The sequence below is a fragment of the Agelaius tricolor genome, unplaced genomic scaffold (genome assembly GCF_023055355.1).
Source record: "Agelaius tricolor isolate 1412-34295 unplaced genomic scaffold, bAgeTri1.0.p SCAF_55, whole genome shotgun sequence".
NCBI lineage: Eukaryota > Metazoa > Chordata > Aves > Passeriformes > Icteridae > Agelaius > Agelaius tricolor.
The window spans coordinates 1,318,884-1,332,657 of record NW_027269315.1 but is presented as its reverse complement, the minus strand read 5'-3'; the positions used below and the strand labels follow the sequence as shown (position 1 = coordinate 1,332,657).

The 13,774-nt window shown below is 66.5% G+C and overlaps 2 protein-coding genes across 2 annotated transcripts; both read left to right on the top strand.

The window, feature by feature from the left end:
- The first annotated feature begins 1,284 nt into the window (after window positions 1-1,284).
- On the top strand, window positions 1,285-3,419 carry EEF1AKMT3 (EEF1A lysine methyltransferase 3). The gene is made up of 3 exons (XM_071456147.1): window positions 1,285-1,584; window positions 2,106-2,217; window positions 2,917-3,419. Exons 1-3 carry the CDS (start codon window positions 1,315-1,317, stop codon window positions 3,399-3,401), a joined length of 867 nt encoding a protein of 288 aa, XP_071312248.1. The 5' UTR covers window positions 1,285-1,314; the 3' UTR covers window positions 3,402-3,419.
- A 618-nt stretch (window positions 3,420-4,037) lies between these two features.
- TSFM (Ts translation elongation factor, mitochondrial) lies at window positions 4,038-8,395 on the top strand. The gene is made up of 6 exons (XM_071456146.1): window positions 4,038-4,188; window positions 4,626-4,757; window positions 5,680-5,808; window positions 5,888-5,995; window positions 6,919-7,003; window positions 7,826-8,395. The coding sequence occupies exons 1-6, from the start codon at window positions 4,147-4,149 to the stop codon at window positions 8,257-8,259; spliced, it is 930 nt and encodes a 309-aa protein (XP_071312247.1). The 5' UTR covers window positions 4,038-4,146; the 3' UTR covers window positions 8,260-8,395.
- The last annotated feature ends 5,379 nt before the right edge of the window (window positions 8,396-13,774 follow it).

The following is a 13,774-nucleotide window of genomic DNA, read 5'->3' as shown; positions in this document are numbered from 1 at the left end:
CAGGGACATCAGGATGAGGGACATGGGGACAGGTACACGATGGGCAAGGCACCAGGGCTGGGGACATGGGGACAAAGGAATGGCAGGGGACAGGGACACCAGGGGAACAGGGACACGGGTGGGACAGGGACACTGGGACAGGACACAGACAGCAGGGACATGGGTGTGACAGGGACACCAGGGGAACAGGGACATGGGGACAGGGACATGGGTGGGACAGGGACACAGGGACAGGGACATGGACAGCAGGGACACGGGGACTGGGGACACAGGTGTGACAGGACAGACAGCAGGGACATGGGTGTGACAGGGACACCAGGGGAACAGGGGCATGGGGACAGGGACATGGGTGGGACAGGGACACAGACAGCAGGGACACGGACAGCAGGGACACGGACAGCGGGGACATGGACAACGGGGACACGAGTATGACAGGGACACGGGTATGACAGGGACACAGTGACTTGGGACATAGATAGGACAGGGACATGGACAGGAGGGACACGGGTGGGATGGGGACATGGGAATTGGGGACACAGGTGTGACAGGGACACAGGTGTGACAGGGACATGGACGGGAGGGACATGGGTGTGACAGGGACACGGGTGTGACAGGGACATGGACAGCAGGAACTGAGGACACTGGCATCAGGGACATCAGGGCCCCAGGGCTGTGGTGATACCCGTGGCACTGGTGGCACTAGGACAGGGACAGGTGGTGGCATTGGGAAGAACCCCTGGAGGGACTGCTGGGGTGACACTGGGGACAGGGCTGGGACTGCTGGGGTGACACTGGGGACAGGGATGGAGAGCCAGGGGACACCAGGGGTGGGGCAGGACAGGGGACATGGGGTGTCCAGGGATGGCCTGGGGACATTGGGGACGGCAGCCACCAAGGGCAGGGGGGAAGGGGACACCGGGATGGGACAGGGGACAGTGGGATGGGCAGGGGACACCGGGACGGGACAGGGGACACTGGGATGGGACAGGGGACACGGGGATATGGGATGGGACACGGGGGTGGGGTGGGGGACAGCGGGGGACACTGGGGGCACCGGGGAACACCGCGGGACACCGGGGGACATTGAGGGACACTGAGGGACACCGAGGAACACTGGGGGACACCGGGGGACATTGGCAGACACCGGGATGGGGAAGGGGACACCGGGGACACCGGGGAACACCGACCCCCCCCCCGCGACCGCGACAGAGCGCGCGCCGTGGGCGGAGCCCCATCACCTGCAGAGGAGGGCGTGGCTTAACTGGATTGACCAATCAGGTTCGGGGGGCTCGACCTGGCCCCGCCCCTTCCACGATGGCGGCGCCCGGGTGCCACGTGGGGACCGGGGGGGGGCGGGAGGAGGAGGAAGAGAACGGGGAAGAGGAAGAGGAAGAGGAAGAGGAAGAGGAAGAGGAGCAAGGAGAAGAAGCAGAAGCGGCGCTGCGGGCCGTGTTCCCCCGGGACCCCGAGCTCTTCTCCGAGTTCTTCCCGGAGCGGCGCCGGTTCCGGCTGTGCGGGCGCGTCCTGCACATCGCGGAGCACCACGGGCCGCGGCTCGGGCCCGCCGGGGCCGTCTGGGAGGCGGTGAGCGGCACCGGGGCCGCGGGGGAAATCCCGGGGCTGTGGGTGACATCCCGGGGGACAGCGGGTGATGGGGAAGCCGGGGGATCCCCCGGGTACGGGGCTGTCGGGGACACCGGGAAGGGGGGAGGTGACATCCCGGGCGTACCGGGAGTGATGGGATGGCGGGGGATCCCGGGAGGGACACACGGGACATCCCGGGGGTGGCAGGAGGGATGGGCAATGGGGGACCCCGAGAGAACGGGGGTACCGGGGGGTGACACCACGGTGGGCACCGGGAGCGATGCGTGATTGGGGTGGGGGCTACCGAGTCATGGGGAGCATGAGGAACACCGGAGGGGGCACCGGGAATGGGCACACTGGGCATCCCGGGCTGTGGTGGCCACTCGGGGGGCACCGCGGTGGCCGTGGGAGGACCGGGGGGGATCCTGGGGGCACAAGAAGAAGCGGTGGGGGGGCTTTGGGGTTCGGGGGGTCTCCCATGGGCTGGGTCCCCCCCCAGTGTCCCCTCTGTGCCCCCCCAGGCCCTGTCCCTGTGCCGGTTCCTGGGCGAGCAGAACCTGGAGCTGGCGGGGCGGCGGGTGCTGGAGCTGGGGGCCGGTACCGGCATCGTGGGCATCTTCGCTGCCATGCTGGGTACGGGGGGCACGCGAGGGGTGGGGGGACACCTGGGGTGGGGGGACACCTGTGGGGGGGATCCCCGTTCCCCCAGCCAGTACAGAACTGGAAACTGGTGTGAGCAGCCCTAGAGTTTATTGGGATCTGGGGGGGCCACGGGTGGTTACCCCCCGTCCCCCCACCTTTGGGTTCGGGGTTTATTGGGGTCGGGGAGGGTTTGGGGAGATCCAGTGGGGGTGTTCTTCACTCTGGGTCAGGGTTTTATGGGATATGGGCGGGGGTTTACTGGGATTTTTGGATGGGGTTCAAAGGGGATGTTCCTCACTCTGGCTCAGGGGTTTTAGTGTGGTTTTGGGATTGGGGGGGTCCCAGGGGGTGTTTCTTACTCTGGCTCAGGGTTTTATAGGATGTGGGGGGTTTATTGGGATTTTGGGGTGGGGGCTCTGAGAGGGTGTTCCTCATTCTGACTCAGGGGTTTTACTGTGATTTTGGGGTGGGGGTCCCAGGGGGTGTTGCTCACTCTGTCTCCAGGTTTTACGGGATGTGAGGGGATTTACTGGGATTTTGGGGTAGGGCTGTTCCTCACTCTGGCTCAGGGTTTTACTGTGATTTTGGGGTGGGGGTCCCAGGGATGACCCACCCACTGACCCACGGTTAATTGTGTTCTGGGGGGGTTACCGGGGGGCTGTACCCTCTGACGGCCGCGCTGCCCTGCAGGGGCCGAGGTGACGCTCACGGACCGGCCGCCGGCGCTGCCGCAGCTCCGGGAGAACGCTCGGCTCAACTTCCCGGGGAGCGCGGCGGGGCCGCGGGTGCGGGCGCTGCGCTGGGGCCGCGACCAGCGCCGCTTCCCGCCCAAATTCCACCTCATCCTGGGCTCCGACATCGTGTACGACCCCCGCTCCTTCGCTCCGCTGCTGGGCACCCTCCGGCACCTGCTGGTGCCGCCGGCCCAGGCGCTGCTCAGCGCCCGCCTGCGCGGCGGCGAGGCCGGGGCCGCCCGCTTCTTCCGGCAGCTGCTGCCGCCCTTCTTCGGGGTGCGGCTGCTGCGGCGGGAGCCCGAGCGGGACATCGAGATCTACGCGGTCACCCCAAGGGACGGAGCCCCGGAGCAGGGCAGGCCCGGGCTGGGGTCCCTCACCCCGCAGGACAGAGCCCCGGAGCAGGGCAGGCCTGGGCTGGGGTCCCTTACCGGGGATTAAATGGTGCCGAGGGTCGCAGTTCAGGCTCTGTGTGTGATTTGGAGGGGGTTTGGGGAAGGGGACAGGCCGGGAGGACTGGATAGGGTGGGGGGGTCTGTGAGGATCGGGGGTCTGTGAGGGTCGGGGGTCTGTGAGGTTGGGGGTGTGTGTGAGGGGCTGGGGTCTGTGAGGTTGGGGGTTCTGTATGGGCCAGGGGGGTCTGTGACGGTCAGGGCAGTCTGAGTGGGTGGGGGGTGTCTGTGAGGCTGGGGGGGTTTGTGAGGGTCTGGGGTCGTGAGGGCCAGGGGGGCTTTGTGAGGGCCGGGGATCTGTGGGGGTCGGGGGTCTCTGAGGCTGTGGGGAGTCTGTGAGGATCAGGGGGGGTCTGTGAGGGTCGGGGGGTGTCAGTGAGGGTCAGGGAGGGTCGGGGGTGGTCTGTGGGCTGTGGGGGTTTATGAGGGCCGGGGGTCTCTGAGGGTCTGTGAGGGTCGGGGGGGCCGTTGTGAGGGTCTGGGGTCTGTGAGGGCCGGGGGTCTCTCGGGTGCGGGAGATGGTTCGGGGGTGGGGGGGGGCATTTCGAGCCCCCCCCCCCCCCCCCCCAAATTCTCCTCAGCCAATCCCGCACCTCCGTGGCGCCCGTGTGACGTCACACACACGCGGCAGCCAATCGCGGCGCCGCGTCCTGACCCTTCCCGGCGCCCGTAGCGCGGCGCCGTCACTGCCCGGTGTGGCGTGACGTCACGCGGCGCGCCACGGGCAGGCCGGGATGCAGCGCGCGGCGCTGGGCGCGCTCGGGGGGGCGGCGCGGGTGAGACCGGGACCCCCGGGACCCCCAGAACCCCAGCCCCCCGGGACCACCGGGAACCCGGGGACCCCCAGCCCTGGGACCGCCGGGACCACCGGGACTCCCCAGCCTTGGGATCACCGGGAACCCCGGGACCCCTAGCACTGGGACCATCGGGACCTCCGGGACCCACGGGAACCCCCAGTCCCCGGACCCCTAGCCCCGAGACCCCCGGGAACCCCAGCCCCGGGACCCCATGTCCCGGCACCACCGGGAACGCCGGGACCCCTCCAGCCCCGGGACCCCCCAGCCCATCCCCGATCGCCCCCCGCCACCGCTCTTCCCCACCCTACCTCCGGTACTCCCCCCCACCCCCCGCCATACCGGGCCCTCCCCGTACCCATCTCGCACCCCTCGGGCCCCCCCCCGAGGCCCGTCCGTGACCCCCCCGTGCCCCGCAGGCCCCCCCGGGCCGCTGGCTGAGCGCGGCCCCGCCGGCACTGCGGGAGCTGCGGGAGCTGCGGGCGCGCACCGGGCAGCCCGTGATGCGCTGCCGGGAGGCGCTGGAGCGAGCGGGGGGCGACCTGCGGCAGGTGCGGCAACGGGGGACACGGGGGGACACCTGGGGGGACACAGAACCCGGGAGGAGAATGGGGACCAGGAGGGGCATGGGGAGCGGGGGGGACTCTGGGGGTCGCAGGGGGTCCTTGGGGAAGCGGGGCTATGGCCAGAGGGTCCCTGAGGCCGGTGGTCTTTGGGGCAGGGGGTCCCAGGGGCATGGGGTCCCTGGGAAGGGGCTCTTTGGGACAGGGGGTCACTGGGGCAGGGTGTCTATGGGGCAGGGGGGTCTTTAGGGAAGGGGTCCCTGGGGCAGGGGGGTCCCAGGGGCAGAGGGTCCCTGGCACAGGGGGACCCTGGGGAAGGAGGTGCCTGGGACAGGGGATCTTCGGGGAAGGGGCTGTTGGGGGCAGGGGGTTCTTTTAGGCATGGGGGTTTGGGATAAGGGATCCTTGGGGCAGGGGGTCTTTGGGATAAGGGGTCCCTGGGGCAGGGGGGTTTTGGGGCACCAGGACCAGAGGGTGGGAGGGCAGCAGGGTTGGGTCTGGTCTGTGCCCCTCCCTGTGTCCTACCCAGGCTGAGGGGTGGTGATGGGGACACTGGGGTGACCCTGTCAGTGCTGGGGTGACCCTGTCAGTGTTGGGGTGGCCCTGTCAGTGCTGGGGACACTGAGTTGACCCTGTCAGTGCTGGGGGACATTGGGTGGCCCTGGCAGTGCTGGGGGACATTGGGTGGCCCTGTCAGTGCTGGGATGGCCCTGTCAGTGCTGGGGTGACCCTGTCAGTGCTGGGGTGGCCCTGGCAGTGCTGGGGTGATGCTAGCAGTGCTGGGATGGCCCTGACAGTGCTGGGGGACATTGGGTGGCCCTGGCAGTGCTGGGGTGGCCCTGGCAGTGTTGGGGTGGCCCTGGCAGTGCTGGGGACACTGAGTTGGCCCTGTCCCCCCCATGTCCCCCAGGCTGAGGCCTGGCTCGAGGCCGAGTCGCGCCGCCGGGGCTGGGCCCGAGCCGCTGCCCCTGGGGCTGCCCGGGCCCGGGAGGGGCTCGTGGGGATCCTGAGCGAGGGCTCGGCCGCTGTCATGGTGGAGGTGAGTGAGGGGGGGTCTGGGGGTCCCTGTGTCCCCCCTGGGGGTCTCTGTGTCCCCAGGGTCACCGTGTCCCCCCCAGGTGAACTGCGAGACGGATTTCGTGGCGCGGACCCCGGACTTCCAGCAGCTGGTGGAGATGGCGGCCAGGGGGGTCCTGGGGCACTGCCAGGGAGCCTCGGGTACCAAGGTGGGCAGCCAGGGGGGGCTTTGGGCAGCCAGGGCGTTTGGGGGTCTTGGGGGAGTTGGGGTGGCACAGATGGTGTTGGGTTGTTGGGGGAATATGGGGTGCCGGGTGTGTTAGGGGAAGTTTTGGGGGTGCCAAAGGTGTTGGAGCAGGGTTTGGGGGTGTTGGGGCAGGGTTTGGGGGTGTTGGGGCAGGGTTTGCGGGTGCCAGGTGTGCTAGGGCAGGGTTTGAGGGTGCCAGGGGGTTGGGGGAGGTTTTGGGGGTTTTGGAGCAGGGTTTGGGAGTGTTGGGGCAAGGTTTGGGGGTGTTGGGGCAAGGCTTGGGGGTGTTGGGGTAGAATTTAGGGGCAAGGTTTGGGGGTATTGGGCAGGGTTTGGGGGTCTTGGGGTAGAATTTAGGGGTGTTTGGGAGTGTTGGGGCAGGGTTTGGGGGTATTGGGGCAAGGTTTGGGGGTCCCAGGGGGGTTGGGGCAGGATTTGAGGGTGTCAGAGATGTTGGGGGAGGTTTTGGGGATGCCAGGGGGGTTGGGGCAGAGTTCAGGGGTGTTGGGGGAGGGTTTGGGGATGATGGGGCAGGGTTTGGGGGTGCCAGGGCTGTTGGGGACAGGGTTTGGGGGTGTTGGGATTTGTTTTGGGGATGATGGGGCAGTGTTTGGGGGTGTTGGGGCAGGGGTTGGGGGTGTTTGGGCAGTGTTTGGGGGTGCCAGGGGCAGGGTTTGGGGTGCCAGGGCTGTTGGGGCAGGGTTTGGGGCTCTTGGGGCAGTGTTTAGGGGTGCCAGGGGCAGGGTTTGGGGTGCCAGGGCTGTTGGGGCAGGGTTTGGGGCTCTTGGGGCAGGGGTTGGGGGTGTTTGGGGTGATTTTGGGGGTGCAGGGCAGTGTTTGGGGGTGCCAGGGCTGTCGGGGTGCCCCTCTGACCCCTCTCCCCAGCTCCTGCTGCCAGAGGAGGAGCTGGCCCAGGTGCGGGCAGCGGACGGGGGGGACCTGCTGAGCGAGCACCTGGCACTGGCCATGGGTGAGTGCCCCCAGTACATCCCAGTGTGCCCAGTTCCCTGCCCAGTACATCCCAGTGTGCCCAGTGCCCCTCCCAGTGCCCCCAATGCCCCTCCCAGTACATCCCAGTGCCCCTCCCAGTGTTCCCAGTGTGCCCAGTGCCCCTCCCAGTACATCCCGGTGCCCCCTGTGCCTCTCCCCAGTGTCCCCAGTGCCTGCCAGTCCCACTGCTCCCAGTTCCCCCAGAACCTGATACTCCCAGTGCCCCTCCCAGTGCCCCCAGTGCCCCTCCCAGTACATCCCAGTGTGCCCAGTGCCCCTCCCAGTGCCCCTCCCAGTACATCCCAGTGCCCCCAATGCTCCCAGTTCCCCCAGAACCTGATACTCCCAGTGCGCCTCCCAGTGCCCCCAGTTTCCCCAGAGCCTGACAGTTCCAGTGCCCTCCCCAGTGTCCCCAGTGCCTGTCCCCAGTGCCTCTCCCCAGTGCTCCCAGTGCCCTTCCCAGTGTCCCCAGTGCCCTCCCCAGTTTCCCCAGTGTCCCCAGTGCCCTCCCCAGTGTCCCCAGTGCCTCTCCCCAGTTTCCCCAGTGCCCTCCCCAGTGTCCCCAGTGCCCCTCCCCAGTGCTCCCAGCGCCCTTCCCAGTTTCCCCAGTGCTCCCAGTCCCTGTGCCAGCCCCTCCACCCTGGGCTGTTCCCTGGGGTCCCAGGGCTGGGCTCTGGCTGCTCCAGGACCCTTTTTGTGTGTGTGTGTGTGGGAATCCCTCTCTCTGTGACCTCTCCACGACCTCTCCCCCCCCATTTTTGGGGGTGCTGACATTTCCCCCCTCTGTCCCTGTCCCCCCCAGGCCGCCTGGGCGAGCGTTTGGCTCTGCGCCGGGCCGGGTGGCTCCGTGCCCCCCCCGGGGGCTTTGTGGCCACCTATGCCCACGGCTGGGTGCCCCCTGGGCCCGCCGTGGCCATGGGCACCTACGGGGCGCTGGTGGCTTGCGGGGGGCCGGGCCCGGGGCCCCCCCCGGCCGAGCTGCGCGAGCTGGGGCGCAGGGTGGCCCAGCACGTGGTGGGCATGGCCCCCACCGCCCTGGGGACCCCCGAGGATGAGCTGGGAGGTGACACCGAGACGCGGCTGCTGGCCCAGGGGACCCTCCTGGAGCCGGGGGTGCCCCTGGGCCGGTACCTGCGGGAAAGGGGGGGGCTCCAGGTCTGGGATTTCCTGCGCTTCCAGTGCGGGGAGGAGCCCCCCCAGGAGCCCCCCCGGGAGGCCTCTGCCCCCCCAGGCTGAGGGATGTGGCTCGGGGGGGGTGCAGGCACTGGGGGGGACACACAGAGCCCCCCCCCCATGCACCCCAGGCCAGGCTGGGGCAGCGAGAGCCCCCCCAGGTGTGGGGCTGAGGCTGAATAAAGGTGCAGAAGATCCAGCCTGGGTGTTTTGTGGGGGACCCCGAGATCCCCCACCCTGCCCCTCCCCCAGGGAATGCTCCCCAACCCCCCCTGCACCCCCAACCCCCCCCTGTGCCCCCGAGCTCCCCCAGGGACATTCCCCCCCCCCCCCCGCAGGGTTTTAATGGGAAATCCACACAAAAAGGGCTCAGACCCCAAAGAGCCCGACCCCAATGGGGGAGCAGCAATGGGGGGCACAGCAAGGGGGGCACCCCCATCCTGACCCTGACACCCCAATCCCATCCCTGACACCCCCACCCTGACCCTGACACCCCCATCCCACCCTGACACCCCCATCCTGACCCTGACACCCCCATCCCACCCTGACACCCCCATCCTGACCCTGACACCCCCATCCCATCCTGACACCCCCATCCTGACCCTGACACCCCCATCCCATCCCTGACACCCCCATCCCGTCCCTGACACCCCCATCCCGACCCTGACACCCCCATCCCGTCCTGACACCCCGGGGCTGGGTTTGGGGGGGTCACAAGGGACAGGGGGTGTGGCAGAGAGGGGAGAGGGACAGGGGACAGGTGGGAGGACATGGGGTACCCCAGAGGGGGACAGGGGGATAGGTGGGGACACGAGGACACAGGTGGGACATGGGGCAGGTGGGGGGGACAGGTGGGTGGACATGGGGCAGGTGGGGGCGCAGGGGGCAGCTGGGGATATGGGGCACGGGGGCAGGGGGGAGATGGGGCAGGTGAGGACAGGGGAGCAGGTGGGGACATGGGGACAAGGGAACAGGTAGGGGGACAGGGCAGTTGGGGATGAGAACAGGTGGGGACGGGGAGAAATGGGGACAGGTGGGGGGACATGGGACAGATGGGGACAGGTGGGGGCAAAGGGGGACAAGTGGGCCATGGGGCAGGTGGGGACAGGGGACAGGTGGGGACAGGGGACAGGTGTCTGGGGGGATCAGAGGGGGTGGCGGCAGTTGGGGGCAGGAAGCCGAGCACCGACACCCCCCGAGAGACACCGAGGGCAGCTGCTCCGGTCCCCCCCGTCCGTGACGTCACCGGCCGCCTCCCGGGACAAGTAACCGGGAACAGGCCGGGCTGGAACAGCCTATCCTGGATTACTTGAACCGGGCCGCGGCCGCCGCACCCCCCCGGCACCGTCCCGGGCCGCTCCCGCTGACACCGCCGCGCTGTCCCCGTCCCCGCTCCGCTCCGTTCCCCGGCAGCGCCTCCGGGACCGGCGGGAGCGGCGGAGGCGTCCCCGGGTGGGGGGGGCATCAACAGGAGGGTGACAGCGACCGGGGGACACGGGGGGGACACGGGGCTGACCCAACCCCCCCCACCTCCACCCCCCCCAGTCCCGGGGGTCAGCCCCGCCCCTCCCCCCCCCCGGTACCTGCCGCTCCCGCCGCGTCCGGTGGGGGGGGAGGGGCGGGGGGGGGGCGGGGGCGCGCGCCCACCGGAGCGCGCGGGGCCGCGGCGGTTTCCAGGCGCCCCCGGGGCGGGGCCGCGGCCGCCGCTGAGGGACGGGCGCGGAGAGGGGCGGGGCGAGGGGGGACTTGAAACGGGCGGAGGGCGCGGATTGGATGGGCGGGGAAAGGGGCGGGGCGAGATTGTGTTTACCTCGCGCGGGGCGTCTAAAGCCACGCCCCTATACGGAAATGGGCGTGGCTTTATCAAACCACGCTCGTACGTTGTTGGGGGCGTGGTCTGGGCGGGGCGCTAAATATTGGGAAATTAATTTTGTTCAATTAGAAAAAGAATCGCTTTTCCCCGGGGATTTATGAGCGGGAACCACGAATTCCCCCTGTTCCCACCCCAAATTCTTTCTTTTTTATCCCATTCCACGTAATTCACCCCAAATTCCTGACCCAAATTCCTTCTTTTTCGTCGAATTTCCACCTAATTCAGCTCAATTTCCTAAGCCTAACCCCAATTCCTTCTTTTTAATCGCATTTCCACTTAATTCACCCCAAATTTCTGACCCTAACCCAAATTCCTCTTTTTTCATCGAATTTCCACCTATTTCACCTCAAATTCCTAACCCTATTCCACCTAATTCACCTCAAATCCCTAACCCTAAGTGCCTTCTTTTTCATCTCATCTCCTCTTAATTCACCTCAAATTCCTAACTCTAACCCAAATTCCTTCTTTTTTATCCCATTTCCACCCAATTCACCTCAAATCCCACCCGCTTCATACAAATCCCTTTGGTTTCCCCAAAATTCCTATTTTTCCCCAAATAAATCCCGCCTATTTCACCACAAAACTCCTCGTCTTTCACCCCAATTTCCTCTTTCTTCACCCAGATTCCTCTGGTTTTCCCTCAGTTTTCCACCGCGGAATTTTTTTTTTTTCTTGGCTTTTGGGGTTATTTTAAAGGAAAATCTGTAGAAAAAAAGAGAAATCCCCGCCCAATTCTGGGGTGTTTTTAATTCCTTTTTCATTACGGAACCAAACTGGTCCCGGGGCGGCGCCAGCTCCAGTTCCGGGGATAACTGGGACAAACTGGGACAAACTGGGAATTGGCCGCGGGGAGCGGCGGCGTCCGGGCGTTCCCTGGCGGAGCGGGCAGCGGGAAACTGGGGCGGACTGGGAGGGACTGGAATGGACTGGGAGCGGGCAGCGGGAAACTGGGGCGGACTGGGAGGGACTGGAATGGACTGGGAGCGGCCAGAGGGAAACTGGGGCGGACTGGGAGGGACTGGAATGGACTGGGAGCGGCCAGAGAGAAACTGGGAGAGACTGGAATGCACTGGGAGCGGCCAGAAGGAAACTGGGGCGGACTGGGACCAGACTGGGAGTGCTGGGCTGGAAGCAAACTGGGACTGGACTGGGACCAGACTGGGGGCGGACTGGGACTGGACAGAACTGGACTGGGAGTGCTGGGCTGGGAGCGGAGAGGGACTGGACTGGGAGCGGAGAGGGACCGGACTGGGAGGGGTCTGGGGGCGGACTGGGACAGGGCAGGACTGGACTGGAGCCGTACTGGGATTGGGCTGGGAGTGGACTGGGGCCGTACTGGAATGGGACTGGGACCGGACTGGGACAGGGCAGGACTGGACTGGAGCCGTACTGGGATGGGACTGGGATGGGACTGGGGCCGTACTGGGATGGGACTGGGGCCGTACTGGGATGGGACAGGGACCGAACTGGGACAGGGCAGGACTGGACTGGAGCCGTACTGGGACTGCAGTGAGATCGGATCGAGGCCCCGCCCCCACCAACATCCGGGCACTTCGAGCCGCAGCCCCACCCACCCCCTCTGCCTTACTATTGGCTGCTGGTATATGACGTCATTGGTGGGCGCGGTGGAGGCGGGAATGGGGCGGGGGGCGCAGCCCCTTCCAGGGAGTCCCAAAATCGGCCCCGTCCCTCATCTGCGCCACCCCGAGCGGATCCCGGCAGCGCCAGGGGCTGTCCCAGCGCGTCCGTGCTCGGGGGGACGCCGGGCCCAGACCCCAAACCCCGGTGCTGTGACCCCAAACCCCCCCATGTGTCGTGACCCCAAACCCCTCCGTGCTGCCACCCCAAATGCCCCTGTGCCGCCAAACCCCCCCCAGTGCCACCAGCCCAGCCCCCCCAGTGCCATGACCCCAGCCCCCCCAGTGCCATGACCCCAAAGCCTCCCAGTGGGGCCACCCCAAACCTCCCCAAACCCCTCCTGTGCTGCCCCCCAAACCCCCCAGTGCTGTGACCCCAAACCCCCCAGTGCTGTGACCCCAAATCCACCAGAACCCCCACCCCAGCCCCCCAGTGCCATGACCCCAAACCCTATCAGTGGGGCCACCCCAAACCTCCCCAACCCCTCCTGTGCTGTCCCCTCAAACCCTCCCAGTGCCACCACCCCAGCCCCTCCACTGCCGCGACCCCAAACCCCTCCTGTGCTGTGACCCCAAATCCACCAGACCCCCCACCCCAGCCCCCCCAGTGCCGCCAACTCAGCCCCCCAGTGCCAAGACCCCAAACCCTATCAGTGGGGCCACCCCAAACCTCCCCAAACCCCTCCTGTGCTATTCCCCCAAACCTCCCAGTGCCACCACCCCAGAGCTCCCAGTGCTGTGACCCCAAACCCCTCCTGTGCTGCCCCCCAAACCCCCCAGTGCCACCAACCCAAACCCCCCAGTGCCATGACCCCAAACCCCCCAGTGCCGTGACCCCAAATCTACCAGACCCCCCCCACCCCAGGTCCCACAGTGCTGGACCCCAAACCCCTCCTGTGCTGCCCCCCAAACCCCCCTGTGCCTCCCCCCAAATCCCCCTGTGCTGTGACCCCAAACTCCCCAGCCCCCCCACCCCAGCCCCCCAGTAGCGTGACCCCCTCCCGAATGGGGCAGTTTTGGGTCCCCCCCAAACTCAATCCCAGCAAACCCCAAACGGATCCGGCCCCACCCAGGAGCCGCCCCCGGTGTGTGTGGGATGGGAAACTGTGGGAATGATGGAATTCCTGGAAAAGGGGGAAATTCCTGGGCAGCCAAAGTTTTCTTTCTAAAACCATTTTTATTTCTCAATTTTTTATTTCTAAATCTGAAAGCCGCAGAGAGGGAAATTCCCGACAGGAATTCCACTGGGTTTTCCGGGAGCTGCTGCCCTTGGAGCCCCCTGAGAGGCGATTTGGGGCTCTGGAAAACCCCAGATGTGGAGAGCTAGGGATCTGCGTGCGGAAGATCTCGGGCTGTACGGGTAGATAAGAAGACCCCCTTCACCCTGCAGTCTGACCTTTGCTCCGTACCCGGCCACACCCGGCCGGACATGAGCAGAGGGAAGTGACACAGACTGCCCAAACCATAAATACCCCAGAGACCCCTCAATAAACGCCATTTGCTGTCCACCACATTGGTGTGTGTAGCATTGGACCGAGTGACCCTGGGCCTTGGGTCACCGTGCCGGACCTCCCGAACCAGGTCGCCACGCCGTAACGGCAACATCTGGTGCCGAAACCCCGGGAAAATCGCAGCGCCCGGAGTTCGGGATTTCGCCTGGACAGGGGACCGGCGGCTGCACAGCAGGCCTAGTGCAGCGGGGGGGATGCCCCCGGACCAGCGTGGACCATGGAAGCCATAGCGAAGGTCGTAACTCAGATGCATGCTCAATGGGGGATTGATTGTAAGCTAAAAGATTTATGTCTTGCTATACCGAGACTTATTAAGCTGGGGGCGATAGACAGCCCGGTGGATATTCTCCATTCGGAGATATGGGATACTTGTACGAAGGTTTTAGCTGAGGAGACTATGTCCTCAGGCTCAGGGAAAGCTCTAAAGTCATGGGGCAGAGTCGTGCAGGCTCTGCAGAAAGCTAGAGAAGAGCAGGAGACCTGGAAAGCCGCGCAGGCTTTTCTATTAGCCACGCCGCAGTTGGGGGTGGGCGCGGCAACGCAGACCGCAGAGGGCT

Bases quoted from the DNA above. Each gene is read 5' to 3' on its own strand.
- EEF1AKMT3 (XM_071456147.1), top strand. From the start codon at position 1,315: ATGGCGGCGCCCGGGTGCCACGTGGGGACCGGGGGGGGGCGGGAGGAG. The intron at 1,585-2,105 runs GTGAGCGGCACC...GTGCCCCCCCAG, and splicing joins CCGGGGCCGTCTGGGAGGCG to GCCCTGTCCCTGTGCCGGTT. The intron at 2,218-2,916 runs GTACGGGGGGCA...GCTGCCCTGCAG, and splicing joins CATCTTCGCTGCCATGCTGG to GGGCCGAGGTGACGCTCACG.
- TSFM (XM_071456146.1), top strand. From the start codon at position 4,147: ATGCAGCGCGCGGCGCTGGGCGCGCTCGGGGGGGCGGCGCGG. The intron at 5,996-6,918 runs GTGGGCAGCCAG...CCCTCTCCCCAG, and splicing joins AGGGAGCCTCGGGTACCAAG to CTCCTGCTGCCAGAGGAGGA. The intron at 7,004-7,825 runs GTGAGTGCCCCC...TGTCCCCCCCAG, and splicing joins GCACCTGGCACTGGCCATGG to GCCGCCTGGGCGAGCGTTTG.